Consider the following 25393-nt stretch of genomic DNA (forward strand, 5'->3'; position numbering starts at 1 on the left):
AGCTGGCACATCATCCATTTTCCTGCACTCAGATTTCCCCTGTCGGTCTCTTCCGTTCTTTGAAGGGAAATAGAGTAAAGGAGAGCGCCCTCATTTGCCGTATTACAGGTCATCACCCATGAAGCCAAGTGTATTAATGCACAGTGAGTTCACACCGGGTACAACGGATTCTGCCTCGACTTCACCAGTGGATCCTTGAGAAAAGAAAGACAAAGCCAAGTGTGGAGTCACGCGAGAGCGAGGAGCTATAGGTCACGGGATACAGACTGTAACGTAGCAGCGCTTCTCACTCTTTGGCTGCGTTGCAGAGCAGGGCAACAGTGAGCGGAACCAGAGTCCATCGCTGCCACTGACCACATCAAAGCTTTCTGCTGTGTGCGGTGAAAGGATGATATCACTTCCACACAGCAGCCTGTCTGCTGTAAGTGGAGCAAATATTGGTAAAGTAGGACTGTGGTCAGGTGGAATTTACTCTAAAGTCACAGTGAGACAGCCTTTTCTGAGCGGAAATGGAAGTTTGTTTGTCAAAAAACTGGTTGTATAAATATTTTATATATATATATATATATATGTATATATTTATGTATATACATATATATGTGTGTGTGTGTATATATATATATATATATATGTATGTATGTATATATTTATGTATATACATATATGTGTGTGTATATATACATGTATGTATGTATGTAAGTATGTATATATACATACATACATATACATATACACATACACATACACATACATACACATATAATATATATACACATATATATGCATACATATAATATATGTATACATATATATACATATATACACATAATATATGCAATAAATATACACATATACACACATATATAAATATACACACACATTTATATACACCTATATACACATACACATACATTTATATACACCTACATATATACACATACATATACATATCTATGCATACATATATAGTATAATATAGTAAATATTAAGCATGTATTAACACCTCATGTAGGAAATATCATAATTATACTACTTATAAATAGTATACTACCACTTATATGCATGTTAGTAAGCACCTAGTTAATAGTGAGTATGTGTTCCCTAATCTAAAGTGTTACCATAGTTTTATGTATTTATTTACATGTGTATTGTATACTAAAGTTCTGTCCCTTTATATAAACATTGCATAAATAAGTGTGTAAACCTCCCCACACCAAAGTCCATAGAGAAAATTTACGATTTTACATCACGGAACACAGTCGTTGTCGATGCTGCCTCCATCACTGAGTTGAAATGAAAGCAGCTCCAGTTTCCCCCCGCAAGCTAGAAAACTGTGATTTTCTCTATGAATTTGGTGCAGGAGAGAGCGATTCACACTCTTCAGTTTCCAGTCCGTCTAATTGCAAGATATATAAATAAATAAATACTGCAGCGTTGACAGATACATGTTCCTCTAAAATTGGGTGGTATACTGTAGGTCCCTTGGTTTTACCCAAAAACACACCATTAACCATGATGTGAAAAAACAGAAAGGGGAAATTCATAAATCTCCTCCACCGAAAAACAAATGAACTGTCTCTTAATATACTGCAGGTTTTCAGAGTGCTCTTTAGTGTCATGCGCGGTCTTTTCCTTCATCCACACAGCGCTTCATCTCGGATTAATTGGAAAGGACGAGCAATATTTCATTCATTTGACAAGTATTATGAGAAAGCACGGAGAGAGAGAGTCAACCATTTTGATTTAGTTCATCATTGGTAAGACATACGATTGCAATAACCATTTTATTAAAAATGATTTGTGGGTAATGACTATAAGAGCATTAGAATTTCTTATATTTGAAAACATTAGCACCTCAACCCCCGACCCGGGGTCCTCCCGGGATCCGATGACCCGTCCCCTGCAGCTGCCATGTACGGCTACTGCCTAAATCCATCATAGCTGAGGGAATCGGGACAACGCAAATGCGTCGGCATTAAAAAAGAAAAGAAAAGGGTGTCCGTGTTTAAAGTGAAACCACGAAACACACAATTGAATGCCGTAAAATCTGGTCGGTTAAGTTCCAAACTGTGCAGCACAGACACGACGGAGCACCGAGATCACGGCAAACAACGGCAGCGGCCCATAAATCAGAAATAACCTGAGGGAGCGGAGATTGAGATTCTCCAACTGTTTCTGGATGTTAAAGATGACAAGAAATCGCCAAAATAAGCTTTTTATACGGATCAAAAAATAATGTATGCGTCATGTAGATGTTATATTGGTCATTTCCTTTTAGTGACATACAGTCAGTTCAATAAATTGGCTTCTTTGGCTCCAGATTACTTTACAATCTTCTGAGTTATCCTGCAACATTTGACCTTACCATACATCAACAGCTTCCCCACTATAAAATAACTCCTTTGTGAATTCTTACAGGAACATTGAGTATTATTACACATCTCGAGACAGATCACCTACAGTGCCTACAGTATATCTCTTTTTCGACACCGAGCGCTGTACGAGTGAGAATTCACGTAGAGATTAGCGTTGCCTCATTTGCTCGAGAGAAAGTTCTTCCCTTTTTGACAGCGGTGCGGCTAAGCTCGTCATCATCGGGACTATTTAAAGCCAAAAGTAGAGGATGAATGTCACCGAGGAGGAGTTGAGACATTTCAGCAGATGTTGTGTTATAATCATGTATTTATATGTTAAACTGCAATTAACCATTAAAGGAGACATATTATGCAAAATCAACTTTTTAAATAATTTAAATCATTATATTTGGGACTCTGGAGGCCCTATGAGTAGGCAATGTGTGAAAAAATATTCGTTTTTGTGATCCGCCTCAGTCTAAGTACAGGAGATAAAACATGCAATGTTGATTTCCGCGCTCATTGCTACTTCACAATGTGCAAATTCCTGGAATTGTTGTCTCGCGGAGCTCCTCTTTGTCCCTAAAAACACAGTGCAGGCGAGGGCAATAGTATCCAGAAGAGCGGAAGTCCGCGAAGTGTTCCAATTCTTGTCTCCACAGTGCAGCACAGAGTTCTACACAAACTTCCAGCCTCAGAGGATTTCCGTGTCCAGTGGATGCATTTTATACATGACGGCAATGTGCCGGCTAGAGTCGGCAAATGATGGCTTTTCCAAATGCTAGCTGCTGTTAGCTGCCGGAGCCTCAGCGACGCTAACGTAGTTTCCTGTGTCTCATTTGCATTTAAAGAGACAGGCACTCAAAAAAGCGAGCGTTCTGAACAGGGCTGCTTTGGCAGAGTGATTGAACTGCTGTGGTGCTTCATCCTTAAGGTATTTTGACCATTAGGACACCAGGGAACTAGGTTAACTTGTAGAAATAGGGTATAACATGTCTACTTTAAGTCTCTAACCATATCTCTCTTTCTTCCTCTCTTAGATTCCTCAAGTGAGTTACGCCTCCACGGCTCCCGAGCTGAGCGATAACACCCGCTACGACTTCTTCTCCCGGGTCGTGCCCCCGGACACCTATCAGGCCCAGGCCATGGTGGACATCGTGAAAGCCATGCGCTGGAATTATGTCTCCACCGTAGCTTCAGAGGGGAACTACGGAGAAAGTGGCGTTGATGCATTTATTCAAAAGTCTCGAGAGGACGGTGAGTCCACCTTCAAACATTTCCGCAGGCGCGTCCTTGTTGATTCAGACTGATGCGCTTCTCGCTGGGTGAATCTCATTTTATGTACCGGAAAGCACATTGAGAGTTTTTCTTTTTGAGTGGACAAGCAATACAGTCAGTGCGTTTCAAAGAGTAGAGTAAAGCTTTTGTAATCCAAAGCACTTACGGCTGGATTCAGTGAATGCCTGCTCATGGTCTACTAGCTAACCCTTCTGTGTTTGTGCATCCGATGCTCGGCACAACCACGGCTCTGTGTGAGTGGCAATAAAGCAAAGGCGGAGCCACGCATCTCCATCTCCAGCCAGTCAATGGCGGTGGTTGTTGTGTTTGTGTACAAGACAAAGACAGAAGAGGTGAGATGGGGGGAAAAACCAACATTAAGATATAGAATAAGATAATTAAGAAAGAACATCTACCAGTGATGTCTGTGAAGGTTCTCAGTCATCAGGGTCATTTACAGTACGTGCATGTCCAGCAGACTTTTTGCAAGAATTTTTTTTAGAGGGTTTGTCCCCACTTTGTCCCCAAGTTTCGATTTTGCTCAAAGAGACTTTCCAGCATTTGATAGGTGCTCTTCCACCGTGTACTCGCGTCTTGTTGGAGCCGCTTTATTGGTGTTCAAACCGATCCTGGATAGACTCTAAGAGGGTATAGACAGGCGCGTGCTGGCTGCAGTTTTTGCGTGCGTCATCGCTTCGGTGGTTTTATTTCGGTGATAAAAGTCTTTCGTCCGCCAAATTTTCGGTGCATCCCTAAATACAACATCTTTATTGGCAAGAACAATATAACCGTAATAATGACGTATTTGATAGTGTAATTTTTCTAATGTTGATCACATTCAGCGAAGTTACCGGGGGAAACGGGGGAGGAAAACATAGGGCGTCTTTAGGGCGTCGTGCGTAAAATAGGGCATCTAATTTATTATTTTCAGTACAGTTTTTAACCCTAACAATAACCCAGTCCTCAGGACGCCCTGCTGGATAAAAGCCTGATGTCCAGTTGTCCAAGGAAAGTTAAAGAAGGAAAGCAAGCAAAAACAAATAAAGGAAACAATGGTGAATCTTGAATTAACAGAAATGTTTTGCAGCTTCTGAATCAGAATCAGCTTTAATGGCAAGGTGTGAGTGGAATTAGACTCTAAAGCTGCAGCTAACGATTATTTTCATAATCGCTTAATCTGTCGATTATTTACACGATTAATCGATTGGTCCATAAAACGTCAGAAAATGTTGATCAGCGTTTGTCAAACCTGGAAATGACGATGTTCTTGAATGTCTTGTTTTGTCCCTAAACCGAAATGATTCAGTTTTAATGAATTCTTTGTTATGTGGAGCAAAGAAACGAAGAAAATATTCACTTTTAAGAAGCTAAAACGATCTTGTTTTAATCATGAAAAATGCTTCAAACTGATTAATTGATGACAGTTGACGGTTAATTTAGTAATCGATTAATAATCGATGAACCGTTTCAGCTCAAACTCTGGGTTTTCCATTTCTCCAACAAAGAATTAACAAACAAGTTAAACATGAAGTTACACACATGGTTAAATAACGATGGTGCAGGAGTAGTTAAACAGTGTGTACTGTACACGGAGAGTTAATAAATAAGTCAGGTACAGGTGTCGTGTTAACGACGACAAACATTCGATTGGTGCGAGGTTATAATGGGAAACAATTTGTCACTTAGCTTTGAATGTTAGCTTTGCAGCAGTGCGTCTCCCGGCAGTTTGTTAAAGACAACCACACACAGATTAGACAAATGTTTTTGTGTAAACATGTTGTTTACGAGGTGTTTTTTTTTTACCTGGCTTTAACAACACTCTGGCAATAAGAAACAACAGCTTTCAAAGACACCTCACGCGTAATCCATGGTGCAATCGGCACTAAATTACACGCATCCTTTGCCTGAGAGACAAGAATAATCCTGAAGTCTGAATTCTTTACTTGACAAATGATGATGAGGAGATGATGATGATGATGAGACTGCACATATGTTCAAAAACACTGACTACGTCCATATTATCAAGCGTTATTGTTGTCGAATAAAAATGAGACTAAAACGGAGATAAAACGAAAAAAAAATCTCTTTATTTTCAAATATCCAGCTGTGACCACTTCAAAATATTCTGAATGAAAAGTGCTCCTTATTTGGTCACATTTTAAAAAATCTGAATGTCTAATTATAACAAGTGTATTTTCTTTCAAATAATTATAGCAATTATTCAGTAATTGAGATGTGCAAAACACAATAATGATCATGTTAATATTTTTAATTAAATGGTGTTTTTTTTGTGTTATTTTAAAAAGACATATTTTGACGAAAATTACACTACAATGACAAGACTTTTAGTTGAAAATGACAGACTAATAAGGACATTTGAAACAAGACTAAGACTAAATACAAATAAATGACGCTTCATACCATGGTTACCTTTCTAAGAGGAAAAGTAATGGTCCAACACAGGTATATTCAGTTGACGGTGGAATTGAAAATGCGAATACCGAGCACTGACAATGTGAAAGTGAGGCTTGAAGAGCGAGAAGAAGATGGCATTGTACAGTGTTGGGAATTTGGAAGCTGCCAGCACATGCTCAGCCTGACCCCTGGCCCTCTTGAAACTGAATGTAATCACTACCGACGTGTTCAATACTCACTGTGCCACGGTGTCCCTTTCTTTCCTCACAGCTCCAAGCTGCTGCCCATCATCAGTCATTGTAAAGCAGCACCAGCAGCAGATTACTCCTGCAGAGCCCTCCAGTCTGCCCCAAACTCGGCTGCCTATTTGCCTAACAATCCAAATAAAGGGGGCTCAAAACCCAACATGACAGGACCAGTATGGTTTTTTTTTATTAAAAAAAAAAAAAAAAAAAAAAGGAATGTTTCCCCACTGATTTTTGAAAGAATGAAGCCTCCTTCATCTTTGCCTCCTATGATACAGAGTTAACGAAACAGCATCACAAAATCATCTGAAAGACAAGACCCAGCCAATAAAATCATATACTATAGGGCAAATAAAAGAGCTTTAAAGGTCCCATATTCTATCCTATTTCTCCAAGTTAACCTGGTTCCCTGGTGTCCTAATGAACATGACTGTGACATGCTTTGGTCAAAATACCATAAAGATGAAGCACCACAGCAGTTCAATCATCCTGCCGAAACAGATCTGTTCAGAACGCTCGGTTTAGTAGTATCTCTTATAAAAAAATAAAAATAAAAGTAAAACGAAACTTAAGGGACAGGAAATGACATCAGCTACTGGGAGCTAACAGCAGTTAGCATTTGCACATTGCCGTCATATATAACATTTATTCACTGGACAGATCTCTGAAGCTGGAAGTTTGTGTAGAACTCTGTGCTGCAATGTGGAGCCAAGAATAGACCTTTTCGCGGACTTCTTGTTTTTCGGTTACTGTTGCCCTCACCAGCACTCCCGCGTGTTTTGCAGACAAAGCGGAGCTCCGCGAGACAACAATTCCAGGAATTTAGCATCTTGTAACGTCCCAATGAGTGCAGAAGTCAACATCGCGTGTTTTGTCTGCTGTACTTAGACTGAGGAGGACCACAAAAACATGAGTGAGTCATCTTTTTACACACTTTGGCGACTGGTAGGACCTCTAGAGTCCCAAATATAAGGATTTAAATTTAAATTGATTTTGCACCATATGGGACCTTTAAAGTGATCAACTTGCCTAATTTTGCACGTTTCTTTACAGTCATTCCATGTTATGTTATATTATGTATGTGAGCAACACAGATCACACAATAAGGAGGAAAATAAATAATAATTTTTAGGGTACAGATTATGCATTTGTTACTCACATAGCTATTAGGGGAACGAGGAGACATTCAGCTCTGCTCTCCAGACGAGACAGGCGACAGTACAAGGTTTCAGCAACTGTTTTTTACAACACTTCAATGACAAAACTTTGAATTTTTCAATGAGACATTGAAACACTGACAACTATGGCTGTGGAATGAAGTACGAGTAAGACTATATAAATATCGAAGCAAACGTTTTGACGTAGATGAAGGAAGTGAACGGCCACAAAGAAAAGGTTTAAAAGAAATATTAATAATAATTGAACCCTTCTCGGGCCTGTTGCCATAACTATTCAAATAAGGAATTGGATAAGAAAGAACAAGCCATTCATTAAGAATGAAGAAGAAGAAGATGCATCACAGTTTATATCCAGCACTGGAAAAAAACGGCGTGCACAAAGTGGACGACAGACAAGCTAAAGCCGCTCTGTTCAATTCCAAACTCAGTTGGGCTGCATTTTCAAACCAAGAATTCCTGCTGGGACAGACGTTTTCTGCAGCCAGTAAGCAGCAGGTGTTATCTCAAAGTGCATCAAATCAACAAAAAAAAAAGTTGCACAATATTAGCATTTGTTTCTCTTTGAAACAAGATAAACATATTATGTCATATGACCACCCACAAACATCTCAAAGTGCCCTTAACCAAATCGAAAATAACTACCAGTCTGATCAAACCTGTCAGACGACTGTAGGGAAAAGTGTCTCTCAAGTTATTTCTTCCGGCCGCCATTTTAATCGACTGGAGCTAAGGGATTAGGGATGTACGTTCATTTAAATTTTCGACCGTCAGGAGAATTAACGATCGATATCACTATTTATAGCCTATATTAAAAAATGCAATTAAAATACAAAAAAAACACAGTGTGTTTTCCTCGACGAGATCTTTATTCCAAGATGAACAACTCTTGCGGCAGTAAAACCGGATCCGTTCAACGGTTACACTTGTTGATATGCGCTGCTGTTCTCTAAAGCAAGCGGAGACTGCAGCGACAATCCGGTGCTCGTAAAAAACACAACTGACCCTTGTTTTTTTTATCCAAAATAGACCGTAGTTAGAGAGCGTAGGGGAGGACACGCTGTTGTTCTACAGGGCTGAAGAAGTAGGTTGACAAACTTCGCTTCAAGTTCAATGACCCAATTAACTCCACACGGCAGGTAAACATATGGAAGCACACCTATACCTACCTACACCTATTGCCTTCTTATGCTGAGTGTTTATTACAACAACCACAACCCAAACACTTCTTCCTGTACAGTTATACTCATACTATACATCATTGGTTCTCAAAGTGCGGCCCGGGGGCCAATGGCGGCCCGCAAAAACATTTCTGGCGGCCCCGCAATAAATTACAGTTGATAGTTTTAATCCAGGAGCTACTAAGCTTGTTAAATGTTTATTGGACATTACTGGATACAGACCAATAAGTGTAAACAAAAATACTGGGTATTTACCTGGTTTCTATATGGTGAATTTTTGTGTATTATTGGGTTATAAGCTGGTAATAAGCAGGTAGCTACAGCCCCCAATTACTAGCTATTTACCCAGTAAATATATGGTAACAGAAATGTGTTACTTGGTATTAACCTGTAATTAGAAGGTAAGAACAATGGCCAAAATACTGGGTAATTACCCAGTAAATTATAAAGCGTTATTATATTAATGCTCAAATTACATTACATTAACGCTTATATTAACGTTAAACTGTAGAACTGCAATCTGGTCATTAAAATTATTACAAATGGGATTTCCTTCTGTTTTTTTTCCTTTGGTGGCCCTCAGTCCAATGTTGGGTTCCTCAATTGGCCCTCAGGTATCAAAACTTTGAGAAAGTTGGTATGACCTGCGTGCTAAGGTCAGATTTCCTCCTAATATTCAACAGTATTTTTTTCTGAAGCTTTGAAGTTTGAATTTGACTGATGTCTCATCTCAAGCATGTAAATTACACAACTGATATCTGCCGAGTTTGATTGATGCCAGTGAATCGCCCGCACAAAAGCGACAAAATTAAAGTTGAAGAAGAAACTCAGTGCACTCAGCTAAAAGCTCGTTTTTTGTTTTTAACAACTCAATCGGTTCAGGAAAAACGCAAGCGGGGCCACAACAAAGACTTGCGAGTTTTGACAAAAGACATTCACATTGTTAACCATTCACAGTTAACCACCTGACAACATTCCAGACAAAAAAAAAAACCAAAAACCTGTCAAGCGCCACAATCGCGGCCGACAAACGCCGGCGCCATCTTTGCTGCTTTTTCAAGCAGTAAACAAGAACTCAGACAAAGCAGAATCTGACAATGTCAGCTGCTGCTTTCATTCTGACGACAAAGGAAACATTAACATGTCACATACCGCGTCCATCAAATCAGGCGGTGATTGATTAAATAGGGACGCACAGTCGAACTGTCAAAGCCAACACTTCTTGGCTGCTAAATGGGTTTTATAGTTTATATAATAAACACAGCCAGATCAGCGCTGCCCAAATGTTCTCTTCTATCTCATTAAGCGACCAAAGGCCTGACTCAGCAACAGTCGCACCCTCCTAATGTCACAGAGGAGCCTGTTCCAAGCTTTATTTAGCTTTGCATAGCAGATACAATAATATATATATATACACATACATATATATTCACATATATACATGCACATATATACATACACATATATATGCACATATATACATACAGACACATAATATGTGACTGTATGTATGTATATGTGCATATATATTATATATGCACATATATACATACACACATATATGCACATATATACATACATACACACATATATGCACATATATACATACATACACACATATATGCACATATATACATTCATACACACATATATGCACATATATACATACATACACACATATATGCACATATATACATACATACACACATATATGCACATATATACATACATACACACATATATATGCACATATATACATCCACATATATATGCACATATATACATCCACATATATATGCACATATATACATACACATATATATGCACATATATACATACACATATATATGCACATATATACATACACATATATATGCACATATATACATACATACACATATATATGCACATATATGCACATATATACATACATACACATATATATGCACATATATACACATATATGCACATATATACATACATACGCACATATATACATATATACACATATATGCACATATATACACATATATATGCACATATATACATACATACACATATATTAACACACATATATACATACACATCTATACACACATACACATATATTTATTTATTTTTATTTTAATAATAATAAATGCTCAATTTCTGCTGTTTCAGCAATTGTCATCCACCGCAGAACTGCAAGTCACTTAATTATTCCGCTTCATTAACTAGAATCGTGCACATTATTTATAGCTTTCAGATAAAAAATATATATTTTCAGACCTGCTTCGAAAATACATAATTATGTTTAATTATTTAGTCATAAGAGCCTATACGTGTACAGATGAGGCCAGATTGGACACCTATCTCGCACACACATGGGAGAGAGTGAATCAGAGTACATGGAAAAAAAAACATTAATATTAAATCATATTTTGTGTCAGAGACGCATCACAAAGTGAACTCATAATCATACATGCGGCGTGGGGAGACGAGGGAGACGCAGAGCGAGGGTGTGAGTGTGAGGAAGCAGACACGCAAACGGTGTGAACACACACACACACGAGGGAGTCACAGTGCAGCAGCAACACACACACGCCAGGCATCCAGTATGTACCAGGCTTTAGTTTGACTTTTAGACTTGAGATGTTGCTTTATAACTGCAGTGACATCATGCTTTGCAGTATTGTGGTTGTAGTATGTATTTACATATCTCCAGCTCGAGTCTCAAGCTCTTACATTGATAAAAAATGACTGTTTATTTGGCCTTTGGCCGCACGCTGGACTTTATTGCTTTCATTTTATACAAGCTAATGGAGATAAGTTCATTTTAAAAGGTGCCATATGTAAGAATGTGGCCAAAAACGGTTACTACATTCAAATTCAAAATACCGAGGTCTTTTATGCTCGTTTATTGATGTAACTGGCAACCCGTGTTTGCTCAGCAGCTGAGACTCGACTGGCTGCAATGATTGGTAGATGGCGGTAGGTGGCGCCACATGCCAAAACATGAGTTAAAAACATAAACATGATTTGCAGTCTGCAAAATGCTTTTTTTTAATGCAAATATTTTGTCTGTACTGTTGTTGTTGGTTAGTTCAGTTTGTTATATGAACATTATTCCTGAGTCTCTGTGACATATTAGGAGGATTTTATGGCCAGTTGCTTTAGATTTATTACATAATGCACCTTTAAGTAAAAAGAAACATTGATTGACATGGAGGTGGAGTTGGAAGTTTTGTGCCAGATAAAAGATGATACAAAGCCCCGCTGGCAGGAGAATCTCGGTATGATTCGAGCCCAGCTTGCTGAGCTTTCAAGTGGAACGAGAATTTATCTTGAAACTTACACTGTGTTTGATCAGAGCGTCTGGCCCCGTCGGTATCAGGACTGCGGAGCAGAATCAGTTACTCACTGGGAGAGTTGATATCTCAAAGGAGGTGGCGAGATTACCTTCAGTGTTTCTGTGTCGGCAAAAGGGTGAGAACAATTATTGCAGCCGAGAGGGACTGGTACGCTCCAAAGACGATGTTGTGTATTGTGCGGTGAATGTAGCAGAAGTTGAAGGTGACTTAATATATTTCTACAACAGTTGGTAAGTGGTTTGTATAGTGCTCGTCTACCCTTGGCGACCACTTAAAGCTGCTTTACACTACAGATTTGTCATTCACTCACACATTCATCACATCTTACCCATTCACACACAACTTGGGGTTAAAGCCCAATTTATACTCCTGGGTAAAGTGCTCTGCGTAGGTTACGAAGAGCCTCTGCATCGTCTCCGACTGCACGAAATATTTTTTAAGTGTCCGTCACTCCGTCAAGGGACAACGGAGACGGCAAGAGCTATGATTGGTCCTCAGGACAGGCCGAGCTAACGCTGCTCTGTGCCGGCTCACAGTGCACACCGAGCGTCCACAGAGGCGGAGCTCATCCCCGCCGACAACGCCGCTGCCAAACTATAAATACGTCACATCTTAACACACACACAGCACATGTTTAGACTTTAAATGGCCAATTTCTCGCCTCAAATTATCTTAAAACTGCGTTCCGTGACACAGAAAAGTGACAAACGGCCACTGTTTCAACAACAACAGTCTTTCTCTCGACGCCATTGCTCACTGTAGCCTGAAGCACAAGAACATTGCGCAGCGACCCCTACTGATCGGGCGGGAAATTGCAGCGCGTATCCGTCACCACGACGCAGAAGTATGAAGGCTCGAGTCGTCTCCGTGGTGACACAGACGGATAACGCATTACGCAGTCGGAGAAGTATAATGTGGCCTTAAGTGTCTTGCCTAAGGACAGATCAGCATATAGACTAGTGGAGCTGGGAATCCAACCCAAAACCTCCTAGTGTCCCAAAATCAGCATTTTTTTGGACTGTGGACCCACGCACACGGGGAGAACATGCAAACTCCATGAAGAAAGGCCCTTGTTCTAACCTCGGTCTTCTTACTGCAAAGGCAAGAGCGCTAACCTCTACCAGGGATCACCAAAGATTTTAAATTCACACTCTGGGAGGTGTGGATCTTTTCTAATTTCAGGGCAATCAAAATGAAGTTGATTTTATCAAATAGGTTGATGAAAATGGTGGCGATAAAGAAAAGTTCATGACTGAGGAGCAAGGGCACACACGTGGCTTTCTTCAAACTTACCGACACTACCTTTCAAAAGTTTGGGGTCACCCGTACATTTATTTGTGTGTTTTCCATTAAAAGTCACACTTCACTTATTCATCAAAAGAGTTGCAAAATGAATAGTCAAGACATTGACAAGATTAGAAAGAATGATTTGTATTCAAGATAATAATGTTGCCCTTTCAAAGAAAGAAAGCGCCAACATCATTGCACAAGGCTTTTCAAGGGTTTTCTAATCATCCAATAGCATTTTAACGCCATTAGCAAACACAACGTACCATTAGAACATGGAAATGGGTCTCTATACACCTATGTACATATTCTATTAAAAACAATTTGCAGCTGGAATAGTTGTTTACCACAATGTATAGAGTGTATTTCTGATTCATTTAATGTTATTATATATTATATAATATTCATTGAAAAAACAGTGCCTTTCTTTCAAAAATAAGGACATTTCTAAGTGACCCCAAACTTTTGAATGGTAGTGTATTACTTCAAACTTTAATCGTATCATATTGAGGAATAAACAATGATTTTTATCAACGTTCGAAAGGACGGTTTGCTGGGAAATGTTCATCCAAAACACTGCATTGTTGAGCAGCAGTCAGAGCGAGACGTCATTCGCTTGTTCACAGGTGTATGTTCAGTGGAGGAGGACACAATAGGCAAAAGAAGAAGAAGAATTACCAGCAGCGTAGTTGCAGAACAAGGAAGAAGGCCATGAATATTTAATGCCACACCATGTTGGCTTCACACACACTGAGGCTGTTTGCATGGTCTCTCAGATACGTCAGCCCGTGAATATGGGCAGGCTGAATGATGTCATCATTAGGACTGTTTGCCAAATGTGAGGGAGTACGGGAGATGATTCCATTTGCAGTTGCTGGACTGTTACTGAAACCTTCCACCTCCAGGGCACAGAGCATTTTTTTCAATCACTGCATTTTCTTTTTGGGGTCTATCAAACTTACCAGTTTGGATTCAAGCTCAAATGTCATAAAGAGAGCCGATAGGGAGAAAAGATGGCCGATCAAACTAATCGGTGTGTTGTGTGCCGTTACCATCCCGCGGACGCACGACGCTTGATGCACAATTCTTGGCTCCCTCAGTATTTCCTACTGTTTGTGCTTCACTCTGAGACGCTGTTGTTCCCCCAGTGTCCTTATTAGAGAGTGTACAGCCCTGTGCAGTAATGGAGCCCGACACACTGTGTCATTTTATTTTCATCTTGTGAAAAGAAGCATAATTTTCTTTTAATTGGTATCGCACATTTCACTCCCCTAATTCCACAGTCAGGTGGTGACACTCTTTGGAGAAAGTAAGTGTTAGGGAAATGTATTTTCAGATTAACAGCCTGAAATTACTTATACTTTTTTTTCCAGGGCTGTGTGGACACATAAATCCAACCATCTCGTCCAGATTTTCAAATCACATTTGTGTCACTTCAGTTTGAGGTCCTAATCCAGGTTATTTTCATATAATAATGTAATGTCAAGCTTTCGTCTTTCCACAATAGAAGTTTTAAATCTCCTGTAATTCAAATATAAACAGTTTAAGCACACAGATTATGGGACTGTGGCTATGACACAAAATACAGGTATGTCCCTGTTAAAGGCTGTCCCCTATTTTTTATTATCTTTTTTTTTTTTTTTGAGATTTTATAATTAAAATATTGACATTTCTATAACATTCAAACAGGACAAACATGGACATTCATACATATAAACAAAGAGAAAAGAATACATTACAATGATAATAATATAATAAAGATAATTAAAGCTGCAGGCAGCATTGTGTGGACTCTCAAAGTCGCCGTGCTTCCAGCAGGTGGCGCTATGCCCTAGACTTACTTTTTATATGTTGAAGTTTACTGGCCTGGTCTGTTGTCTCGCGTATGAAGTTTTGTGCAGATCAGTCAATGTAAGGCGAAGTTACGGGGCACTTCCTGTTTTGTGATGAATGGTTGAAATTGACCAAAATTCCGATGCTAGCCATGGCCACGCCCTTTTGAATTTGCGCAACCTTTTCATAACTTTGATTTGTTGAATATAAATTGACGCGTTTTTTTTATGTTGGTACAATTATCGGGCTCAGACGAGCTGCCAACTGCTAAGTTGGACACCAAATTTAAAAATGGCTCACTTCCTGTTGAGTTGAGGTCATGGTCCCTATAGACTTTTTTGTCCGTCTTGGGCTGTGGCATGTATCCACCAAGTTTCGTTAAATTTGGTCCAACTTAGTTTTTGGCTTTGTCCTATCGGGTTTCATCTCTTCTTTAATGTATTTATTTTATTTGTCACCAGTTCTGATTTATGTGCCAATTGGAGGTAGAAAATAATAATAATTCCAGGAATTCCAATAGGTCCTCTCACCACTGTGTGAGTGCTCGGGATCCTCAATACACAACAATAAACATTTCAGGAGAGTTCATAAATCTCCCAAAATTCGTAAGTCACTTGTAATTCAGTGACCTTGTACCTGTATTTACAGCAACGTAGGGTGAGACACAGTAAAGGTTCATGATGTTGTATATTTAATCCATTATACCATCTTTATTCGAGTATTTGGTTTCAAATTCTCATGGTGTTCAGTGTCTTGTGCAGAATGGTTTTCTGTTGTGGATATGGACACAATCTAAAAGGTATTAAAGCTCACAGAGTGGTCCTGTTGCACATAAATGTTAGTTATGGAGGTCTACTTACATATATTAACTTGTTTTTATGGTCAAAAACCTCCTAGTTGCTGTAAACGAGCCGATAGAAATCCTCTTTTCTGACGGTGTTTTTCTGCTGCGAGATTTCAGAGTGAACTCTGACCCACAGAAGACAGAGTCTTGTGATTGGCCAGTACTATCCAGCACATCCGTTCTAGGAAGCGCAGCGCCCCCCTCTGGAACGGTGGATGCACTGCTCCTCATTATAAAAACATTGTTTTAACAAGCCACAGTCCCTTTGACGACCTTTGACCCGGAGTCAGACCCAGAGTCAGAAGACACTGTCGCTCGTGAAACACCTCCACAACGGACGTTATTCTTCTTCTGCGGTTCAATGTACGCAACCGGATGTACCCGGACTACCGCCCGGAGCAGGACGATCGGTTGTTCAGGAGAACCGCTGCTTACGTAACTATTACGGGATTTTCAGTGATCTCGTTGAGCCCCGAGATTACAATAAAACACAGCGTTCTCAGCAATGGCTGAACTGTTTGTTTCGAACCGTCAGGGCTTCATAAACAAGGTAATGACGCAGATACACACCAAAAATACAGCGATAATAGGAACTTCCGGTCTAGTTCCGCTTTAATGTATGAGCGTGTGCCATTTTAGACGGCATTTACATCAAATCCGATCTGGAATGAAATAAGAAATAAATGGAATGTGAACAGTGTCTGTACAGAATCTGTACGTGGCCTTGGTGTCCCTTACTTTCCCCCAACTTTGAGCACTGAAATATCATCATCTAAAATAAAATGAAATGAGGCATACTGTTACATTGTAATTATTATGTTTTTTTTATTTTTTTCTTAAATGACAACTGAAGCAGAGGGGAAGGATGAGGGCAGAGACAGCACACGGCAACAGAGATGACAGGTGGATTATGCAAATGTGAGAAATGATGGTTGCATACTGCGCCCTTTGTCATGAGGGAAATGTCAAAAGAACCGATTTGAATACTCATTAAGATGAAACTGTGTGTGGGGAAAGATGTCCAAAGGAGAGTTTTTAGTGATATTAAATACTTCTTTTTACGACAGTATTTTACATGACGTTGTAATGTATACTGAGTAATGACACTGCAACCGTTATCAGGATATCACAATCAGGATAAAGCTATAGACAAGGTGTGTGTAATGAATTGATTGTATTGCGACGTGCTAGGAAAGAATTTGCAGCAGAGCTCCTGCTTTACAGTGTTACATTTTGTAAAGGATTAAAAAAATTTAATTTTCTTTGTCCAAGAAGCCCTGGAATTATCCAGACCAGTGTTATATTTGAATTATACATGATTTGGGTTCTCCACATTGTAATAATGTATGTTGTGGTTATTTGAAGACATATAACTTCTCAATTAGGGCCAATATGATGTAATAATGATTTTTCATCAATATGAAGATTGTGATCATTTATTAGCATAAATTGGCATGAGGGACATTTTAAAATGTTATGTTACTTGATAGCTACATTTATGTTTATCGTGGGCCTTGGGAATTTTGCTTAATTTTGGGGTTTCCCAACTTCTGATTTAGGAGACGTCCACACAGAAACAGGTGTCGGTTAAGTTTTTTGTTATCATGTTGGTTTTGGGAAACCTGAAATGGTATGTTTTGAAAATGGGTCCCAGAGTGGCAAAATTCTAAAAAAATATACTACTTTAGGAAAACGATGATAATCCCTTAGTCCCACCAATGTCATGCGCCTGCATTCACTGTATCTTTGTCATCATTATCGACATCCTTCTCTCGTGTGTGGAGATTATTTGGCAGTGATGCCCAACGACTTTCAATAAAAAGTAAGTAAAGTCAGCCTGAATAGACGGTAGATATCACTAGAAAACCTCTTGTCCTCAGTGACGACTTATTATTAATATTATTATTAATTACAGGTTTATAGCGCTTTTCTAGACACCCAACGCACTTTACAAATGATTACCAATTAACACATTCTCACTGGTGGTGGTAAGCTACGTGTAGCCACAGCTGCTCTGGAGCAGACTGACAGAAGCGTGGCTGCCAATTTGTGCCAAACGGCCCCCCTCACCATGATCATTCATAACCACATAGAGACAGACAACCATTCATTAATTGCATGTTTTTTTTCGAACTGTGGGTGGAAACCAGAGAACCCGGAGAAAACCCGCAAACACGGGGAAAACATGCAAACTCCTTGCGGAAAGACCCTTGTTCTGACTCTCCATCTGCTCTAAATACAGTTCGATGAAACTCATTCCTGCGGCAGAACTGACCATTTACTTCTCGGAAAGTAGTTAGGATACTTTCTGGCATAATTTTGTCACTAGCTGCTTTTTTAAAAAAAAAGAAAAAACAGTCGTAGGGAGTCTGTAAAGTCGCTGAATATAGTCACCAAGTTGTCAACACTGTCGTTTGCTTTATGATAACTTATTTTCTTGCTTTATTTCCCTATTTTCTGTCTCAGATGTTATTATCTGTAATATATATATATAACGTCTTCTTCGCTGTTTTTGCTGCAACGTTACAGCGCCACTTACAGGTCTGGCATATGTACTACAGCGATTAGCGGTTCCGTGTGAATGAAGACACTTTCTGAAAGGACGCTGTGATTACGGGAAACTTTTTTCAAAACGGCAGAAGATTATTTACATTCCGTGCCGTTTTTGTGCGGATATGACCTTCGTCTATTATAGGACTATCAAGTGTATGAAGAAAGGCCTAGGAGTGATGCATGATGTGGGTGAATAGCTGTTTATACAACGCATATTAAACTTTTGTTATTGAGCCTGAACACCAGATTTCCTCCCAAAAAGAAAAGTTTTGCATATTGTGTCACGCAGTTATGGGAAGTCCCTGGGACTTGCTAGAGATAAAGCACATTATGCAAATGGCAGATCTGTGACAGTCTTGACAATCGTTCTCTCTTTGCACACCTGCAGCTAAAACCCTTCAGTGATTTTAAAACCGACTGAGGAACCGAGTTCCAGGTGGTTGAAAGTAACATAAAGCAGCCCTTCAAAGTGCATTTGAGGCGGGTTTTGAAGAAGATGAAGCCATTTGTGAGATGCTGCAAACTGTTAATCATACAAGGTAATGAACGGTGGAAACTCGAAAAGTGCTGAGTCGGCAGAGCGGCAAAAACAATGGGAGTGAAACTTAATTAAAAAAGATGTTACCGTTTTATATATAGCTTAATCTTGTGGATTAAAATCTACATACGTTTTTTTTCATCGTAAAACAAGTTGAGTTGTCAGATATTTAGTGTCTGTGTTTTGAATAGTTAACACAATCAGATGTTTAATTACTGCAGGAATGCCGGACAATCTTGTGAATATTTGCTCTGTCCAGTGTGAGGTCAAACGTGCTTAGCACAATATATTAGCACAATATAAGGGGGAATTCATTTAGGGATTTTTTTTTCATCAGTGTATCACAGAGGAGCTGAATGCTCACCAAGGCTGCTCTGGCTGTCCTGAGGACTGACAAGGGCTGTATTAAAGGTGAATTCCCTATATCGCAAAATGGATGAACCTTCAGGTTGTTGTATCCTGCTGCAACTACGGGGGGGGTATCTGTTAACCTTGGTGCAATGTGACTGTGCAGCACATTTTTGGACAGAAACAAGGGCAAGTCGTATTTTCATTAGCTATACTTAAAATGGTAATATAAACAAATCCGGTTCTGCCATAAATAAGAAGTGATTGACAGCCAAGAAACACTTATTTCGAAACCGAGAGAATAATCAGGGTTTTTAGCAACATCATTGGTCTCCTCCTGTCCAGTACCCATTATGTTTAAATGGTGCCATATGTAAGTATGTGGCCAAAAAACGGTTACTACATTCAAATTCAAAATACAGAGGTCTTTTAGGTTTCGCTTTCTGACGTAACTGGCAACCCGTAGTTGCTCGGCAGCTGAGACTCTACTGACTGCAATGATTGGTAGACGGCGGTAGGTGGCGCCACATGTCAAAACATGATTTCAAAACATACACATGATTTGTGGTCTGCAAAATATAAACATTTTTTATGCAAATATTGTCTGTACTGTTGTTGTTGGTGAGTTCAGTTTGTTATATGAACATTATTCCTGAGTCTCTGTGACATATTAGGAGGATTTTATGGCCAGTTGCTCTAGATTTATTACATAATGCACCTTTAAAACTCCAGAACATGACTTATGTTGCGTCCGTGAGAAAGTCTGAGTAACTACCAAAACACAAAACACTTATGACCATCATGATAATCAGGCGGCCTGAATTTATTGTGATTCAATGGCTGTTGAATTGTCAAATTCTGCCCCTTTATCCAAGATAACTTTCACTTTCAATTTCGATATCCGACAGTTATTTAAAGGGATACTTCACCGATTTGAATGTGGCTTTGTATTGCTAGAATAGCAGTAGTATTTTTTAGAAAATGTGCTTCCCTCCCTCAGTTTTTCCCTGACTTGTAAAACAATCTGTTTTCCCTTATCCAAATGTGCCCTACTGTGAGTCAAATAATGCGTTTTGCATCACAGTAGGGCAAATTTTGAAAATGAAAACCACATATAGGAGTTACGGTAACGGGAAGTACGCATGCCAAAACCTTCAGCGACGACAGGATGGTCACAGAAGGGTTAAATCAGCTTTGTGTGAACCCTTTTAGCAGTGATTTAAATGTAATCGGCATTTATTTATATTTAAAAACTATATGCACTACAGCTTTAAACAGAAAAACGGCAACAAAAGTCTGGTCTAAGTCAGCGCTGATACCAAAATATCAAGACGGCTACAAAGACGTGTTCACACAGACAAACAGAATCTGCTCGTGTGTGGCGTGAAATCATTTCCTCTGCATAGAAGCTTCCTCTGTTATTACCTCACACATCGACTCTTATAATAGCAATCCAGCAAGGTGCGAGCTCACCTGACTTTAAAGGAAATGGGAGATGACACTCCGATTGGTTTATTGCACGTTATGTCCAGAGCACACCTATGATTACTCGCAAAAAAAGACAACCATTTTGAAACATGCACCTGGCACAGCGAACATTCTCTAAAGTAGATTTGATAACACTGTTCTCCATGTGCGCTGTGTGATTTAGAGAATGCATGTAATGTATGATGCTTTACAGGCAGGCTTTTTCACACTCTTAACTGCAAAGGGTCAAATGCAGCAATGCAACTTATTCGGTTCAGAGATTTCCAAACTCCCCTTTCACCGTCTCTGTAAACAGCAACAACTGAGAAAAGGGCCATCGATCTAAAGTACTGGTTTTCAAAATGATATGAAAGCAACAACAGCAACTGCATGTCTTATTTTATTTATTTTATTATTTTAGTTAAATCAAAAATCAATTGAGAAACATTTTGTCACAAAAGGGAAAGTTTCCCGACGAGCCACCGTGTTTGTTTCTGGCTTGAAATTGGGCAGCGGCGCCAGTGAAAGCGTCGGTCCATTCACGCGCAGCCGGTGTTTTGGCAGTTGTGGGAGGCACCTGTCAATCATGTATAGTGGTGTTTTTCAACCTTAAGAAAAATCCCACAGCACGCCATAAACCAAAAATGGTTACAAAATAACAGATTAAGGGGGGCCAGAATTGCTCAAGTTGAATATATTTTAAATAGTCATTTGGTTTTATAATAATTGGCAATATAACCAGATATAAGCCACACAGGAGTGAACAAACAAACAATTTATTTCACTTCTGGAGTCTGATATCATAATAGGAGGTGAATGCATGTATCTGACTCAAAGCACAATTCCTTACCAGCTATTTGTTATTATTATTATTACTTTTTTTAATTAAATTTTCATGGGTCAGCAACAGGCATTTGAGTGAAAGTGTGTCAACTTAAATCTCCACTGCAGACCCTCATGTTCCTTTTCCTCTGTTTGAGACCCTTTTGAGAAGAGTACTGAGGCTTTTCAGGTTCAGCATCATTCAGTTTTTGCTGAATTTGTTGAATTAGTGCTATGAGCTGTGACCAAAACACCAATCCAAAACATAAACACAATTTGTAAAAATCATAGTCATGTTATGTCTTTATATAATATATATACATATATATATATATATATATATATATATATGTTTGTACATACATTGCCTTTAATGTAAGCTACTGAAACTATCATCAACTACACAACTCGTATAAGAAGAGGGACATCAACAGTGTAATAGAAAATCTAATTTAGTAGCAGGGAAGTTTTCCTTGGCAAATATGATGATACATATCTCTCAGGGCCTTGCTCTTCACCTGTGCCCTCTCTGATTGGCCAACACCATGAGAGTTTGCCTCAGGAGAGGAAGCGGTATATACTTCCAACTCTTCCGTAAAAGATTGAACAACATTTAAATCTTTAAAAGCCTTGCTATCAGGGAAAGTCCCATGGTTGTCAGGTGAGTTATTTTACCAGTGCAGAAAAGCTCATTTCACAGTGCTCACAGGCCCCGTCTTTGATTTATAAAGCATTTGCACTGAGAACGAAAACATCATTCAGTCATTTTCAAATCTAATTTATAGTTGCCCCGGAACCTGCTATCATGTAGCATTTTGTCATTCGGGGATGTGGGAGGTGAACTGACAGCATGTTCCCCAGCAAAAAAAAAAAAAAACACTCAATGGCTGACAATGACACTATTCTCTACTGAAGAATATAAAAACGTATTATCAACATTTCAGTACTTTAAGTGTGTCCTTTGGTTGAATTTCCCCATTTGGAAGAAAAATAAAAAACCCTTTTCTATTATAGGAATTCATACAAAACCTCACATTTTTAACCTCGACTAAAATAATCTTGTTCCTGTTTTGGCAGTTAAGATATTTCAAGGCTCCTTTTTAAACAAACTGCTGGTGGACTAGCAACTGGACTGTCATAAGAGTATATTATTTAATGTCCAAACTGACTGGGGCAAGGGAGTTGACCCCTCTGTTACCATCCTGGATGTGGAAACTATGGACTGGCGATCGTCAGATCAGGGCCCTATGTCAGCTGAGATTGGCACAGCACCCCCCCCCCCCCACGACCCTCATGTAGAGGATAAAGTGGTAGAAGATGGATGGATGGATACCGGAAAGCATAGAAATAGAGCTTAGCCATAAGCCATATACTTTTGCGTCCAATCACAGGCAAATTTCACTAGCTCGTCACACGTTTGTGACGCCAGCTTCTCCAGTAACGTAACTCCTAAACAGGTTGAATAACTACCAGATATCGAAAGTGAACTTTATCTTGAACATTTTTTGACAATTCTACAGCCATAAAATCAAAATAAATCAAGGCGGCCTGATGGTCATAAGAGGGTTAACTGTTGGTCTGCACCTGGACTAAAATACATTTCAGCGGTTGTAATGTACCATAACAACACACATCAATCAGAAGGAAAGTCGTGGGATGGATAATAGGTACAAAATAACATGTCCTGTCGTCGCTGCCCTTTTACCCTCCATGAGCTTCCCCCTGCACTGTGGCGATAAATACTTAAATAGCGAGTGGGTCTATTTCCTCTGGGGACTTAGAGCATGCTGATATAGAGCAGCAGAGTTGCTGACAGTGATACCACGGCCACTGGTAGCCACTTGGCTTAAGAAAATAGCCGTGCCAACAAATACTTTCAGTTGATCCATCAACTTTGAGGCCAGTGTGTAAGTACAGCTCCATTGTGTCGGGCGGTCTCATATATATTTCCACAGATTGTTTGCAGAGTCATCGATACAGGCCTGAGTGGGTAATTCTTTTCTGTGTCGAGGTCCAAAGATTAGACCCATGCACTTCATAACTGCTGCATCATGAGACCTGTGGTGGGATTGGAGCTGCGACATTGTTCTTTTCACCGCGTTTACTATAGAACAACAACAACACCACCTGTTTCACAGATGCCGGAAAATGTTGAAAAATGAAGATGCTGATGAGATTTTGACAAATCAGAATCTGATATTAGTGACAGTAGCTGGTGGAGACTGTAGCAAAAAAGTCCAGTTTCTACCGGATAACGAAGACCTGGATGAATGAGAATCTACGTGGACAAATAGTTGATGACTGCTTTTTCAGAGACCGTATATGAGCCACATGTGAAGATGCATCACAGTAATCACAGTCCTCTTTAATCCTATTTGATTTCACACACCACCAGGTAAATGGCTTTGTTATTAACATCAGAGCAGCCCCCCCACCCCCACCCCCATGAGTACATTCAAATCATTACAAAAGACCACAGAGAAAAGCTGGGAAATTGCAAATTGCTTCCTATCATTTTGTTTCATCTTATGCTCCTTTGATTCCCCTAAAATCCAGCAGCACCACTTTCTGTCAGTAACGCAGCAAAGGCAGGTAACAGAAGCACTATGTGGCTGTTTGTCAAGAAAAAGAAGACAAGAGTAAAGCCATAGAAGTCTTCTAACGCTATCTGATGACTGATGAATGCTCTATTTATATGTTTTTTTAATTACACATTAGACGCACACCGAAAAAGTCAGCTGTAAATACTCAGTAAAATAAATGTCACTAACTTCTAACAATGTTTTATGCAGCTCTGTTGTAAAATGTATAAATTGTATTTGTATAATTAGTCATGTAAGGACTAAAATGTATTATAATTTAGGTATTGAAAAGTGGACTATTTGTTTATTAGGAATAATAAGCAGATTTGAGACTAGCACTATTCGACGTAGGGCTGGACAGTATGGCTTGAAAGTCATATTGTGGTATATTTTGAAACATTTTGTGGTAACCTGTACTGTATATACTGCGATATATTCTTGGATATGTACATTAGTGGACTTCACAGAGTTCCTTCTCCACTTGGCATTTCCTCTTCGGCAAAGTGCTTTTTTGATCAAGAGTTTTAATCGTGGTCCATTAAGACTCCCGTCTTAATTTTAAAGGTTGCCTTGCATGCATTGATCAATCTCTACCATGGCCAAATGTATATAGTTTATACAACCTACCATATTAACCACTGTCATGTTTGTAAAATAGCTATTTAGAGTATTCACCAAAACAGTCTGCGATCCCTGGAGCTGCGTAGTAAAGGAAACAGCAGCAGCTGTGATTGAACATGCAGGAAAATCAGGGAGCTGTTGATCGGGCAGGTATTTTCAATATCAAACATTCACGTTCTGAACTGAACAGCTAGCTTTTAGCGATAGAATAAACTTCTGAAACCTTTCATGGGTTCTTCTAAGTTTAGCTGTTTTGCTTTACTTACACCATGTGCTTCTTCCACCTCACCTGGTCAGTCTTGGTGGAGCACACGAAAACAAACTATCCTGAGTATGAGAGGGAGTATTCTAATCTTCAGCGAGACCTGGTGGAACGTATCAACAGCCATAACATACGATAAGACGCAAACTAGGCAACTTTTGGGGTTTCCTCCCTAGATACCAAGGCGCCAGGCATCTGGACCAGATACACCATCTCAAGTCTTACTAATTATGATTCA

The 25393-nt window shown here is 39.4% G+C and overlaps 1 protein-coding gene across 1 annotated transcript in view; it reads left to right on the top strand.

Annotated features, from left to right (window-relative positions):
- The window catches only part of grm4 (glutamate receptor, metabotropic 4), a gene marked incomplete at both ends in the record, with an annotated part of 151732 nt that overhangs the window by 73167 nt on the left and 53172 nt on the right, over positions 1–25393 (top strand). The window contains one exon of the mRNA XM_083894680.1: positions 3395–3611. Coding sequence (XP_083750806.1) covers positions 3395–3611 — 217 coding nt within the window. The remainder of the gene's footprint in view (positions 1–3394; positions 3612–25393) is intronic.

This window comes from Microchirus variegatus, assembly GCF_963457635.1.
Source record: "Microchirus variegatus genome assembly, chromosome: 9".
NCBI classification, from domain to species: domain Eukaryota; kingdom Metazoa; phylum Chordata; class Actinopteri; order Pleuronectiformes; family Soleidae; genus Microchirus; species Microchirus variegatus.